The following is a 2,229-nucleotide window of genomic DNA, read 5'->3' as shown; positions in this document are numbered from 1 at the left end:
GGGGGGGTAAGTGTTTTACGGGGCTTTCAACTGTATAAGGTCATATGAGCGGGCAGGACACATTAAACATTTCCAGTGGGTATGAAATCTGTAATTTTGCCCAGGTGGCATCCGAAGCCTACTCTTATCGTTTTAGGACCACCAAGGGATCTTTAACGTGCGCAACTTGCACACAGGACCTCCGAGATGTTTCGCATTTGTCCGAGAAGGCTAGGTGTAGATCTTACTCACCAGAAGATCAGGGGTGCGGCTAAAAGACAGCAGTAAGAAGGAGCCAATGAGTGGTAGAAGAAAGGCTGCAGAAAGTGTCAGGAGCCCATATGAGTGGGCATAGGAGGTGAGGTGAGGTGAGGGGGGGGGGGGGGGGGGAGGGGACAAAACGTGGAGATGAAATCAGACGACGACATAAACTCTGACTAAAACTGAAACTGAAAGGGAAAAAGACTAGTCGAAAGACATTGGAAAGAATAGTTACAGTACTGTCGGCTATCTTTGTGGTGTTTCTTGTGGGCGGTTGGCAGGTGCTCTGCTACTGTTGTCTCCTTCTTTCCTATCAAAAATGTAATCGTCCTTGTCTCTCCTCATATGTTCTGTACATACGTGTATTATCTAAAGAATATCATTCGTTAACTTTTTCATGGATTAACAATATTCCGTTTTTTTATCTCTTTTTCAGCAAATGAGGTGAGTATTGTTTAATTGTCACTTACGGTTCATAAGTTTTGCTTAATTAAATTCAGCTTCGATAGGTAGATGGGAAGGGGACAAGAGGGGGGGGGGGTGACCGATGGAAGATGGATTTTGGACAAAATGGAATGATGGTAAGAATGCTTGTACTGATGATAGACAGACATGCAGACAGACAGACAGACAGACAGACAGACAGACAGACAGACAGACAGACAGACAGACAGACAGACAGACAGACAGACAGACGGACGGACGGACGGACAGACAGACAGACAAACAGACAGATAGATAGATAGACAGACAGACAGACAGACAGACAGACAGACAGACAGAAAGACAGACAGACAGACAGACAGACAGACAGACAGACAGGCAGGCAGGCAGGCAGGCAGGCAGGCAGGCAGGCAGGCAGGCAGGCAGGCAGGCAGGCAGACAGACAGACAGACAGACATCTACAAATAAATGTTCCCTTAACAAAGAAACGTCGGTTCTTTTTTTCTCCTGAACTCTGATGAGGTTTTAGTTTTAGTAGAGGTTTTACGGCACTCGCAACTGCATAAGGTCATATGAGCGCCAGAAGATTAGAGGTGTTACAAGAGAGTAACAAACATAAAAAAGAAGAAGGGGAGATAAGGACGATAGATGTTGGATAGGAAAGAAGGAGCAAACCACACTAGAGCACCCGCCAACCACCCACAGATCTGATGAGGTAAACAGAAGCACAATAATGACGCCGGACTACAACGCTGAGTGGACGAAACTGTCAACAGAAACCAGAAAAGAGTAAAGTGTCGGGGAAAAAAGGGCTATTGGAGAAATATGCAGACATGATCAACTTAGGGAAATGGCGGGAGGGAAAAAAGAGGGTGGGGGGTCATGTGTGAGAGTTTGAGTGTGTCTGTGAGCCTCTGTGTGTCTGTGAGTGCGTGCGTGTGTGTGTGTGTGTGTGTGTGTGTGTGTGTGTGTGTGTGTGTGTGTGTGAGTGTGTGTTACTAAAAAAATAAACGTCCCATCTATCTAGTGCTGTGAAAAATGAGGCAGACAGACTCAAAATGGAGAAAGAAGATGGACCATGTGGTAAATATTTTTGCAGAGTAAAAAGAAAAAATAAATAATTCAACTATGTTCAAATATGCGACGAAAGAATGAGTACGAGAGAGCGGCCAAACGGAGAGATCGCCGGAGACTATTTAATGTTGGTATAAAATCATTGGCACAGACGTGATGAATCAGACACCACACCACACACAAGCAAACGTGGATGGACTGATAATGGATTCAGTCGAGGCCGCCCCTAAAACCTAGTCCACAGACTAGGGATCCTAACGGTTTGCTTGGTTATAATCGGGAAAGTTGGACCTCTATCGTTCTCCGCTTTCTCTCCTTTTATCTCTGAAAGAATAGGAGAGGTAGTATTCTCTCTCTCCTGGAGACATTATCCTTCGTTTATCTCTCCGATACACTATACTCTCTATATCTTTCCTTCTTCGTTTGCTGTCTCTGTTTCTTTTCCCACTAGTCCCCTCTCTCTCTCTCTCT

At 45.2% G+C, this 2,229-nt stretch overlaps 1 protein-coding gene across 1 annotated transcript in view; it reads left to right on the top strand.

The window, feature by feature from the left end:
* The window catches only part of LOC118478826, a 17,433-nt gene extending 16,588 nt beyond the window's left edge, over positions 1–845 (top strand). Inside the window, exon 3 of the mRNA XM_035973134.1 lies at positions 677–845. Within this exon, the coding sequence (XP_035829027.1) occupies positions 677–699 (23 nt within the window). The 3' untranslated portion in view covers positions 700–845. The remainder of the gene's footprint in view (positions 1–676) is intronic.
* Positions 846–2,229: the final 1,384 nt, after the last annotated feature.

The sequence above is a fragment of the Aplysia californica genome, unplaced genomic scaffold (genome assembly GCF_000002075.1).
Source record: "Aplysia californica isolate F4 #8 unplaced genomic scaffold, AplCal3.0 scaffold01025, whole genome shotgun sequence".
In the NCBI taxonomy this organism is placed as follows: domain Eukaryota; kingdom Metazoa; phylum Mollusca; class Gastropoda; order Aplysiida; family Aplysiidae; genus Aplysia; species Aplysia californica.
This window is presented reverse-complemented; position numbering and strand designations above follow the sequence as displayed.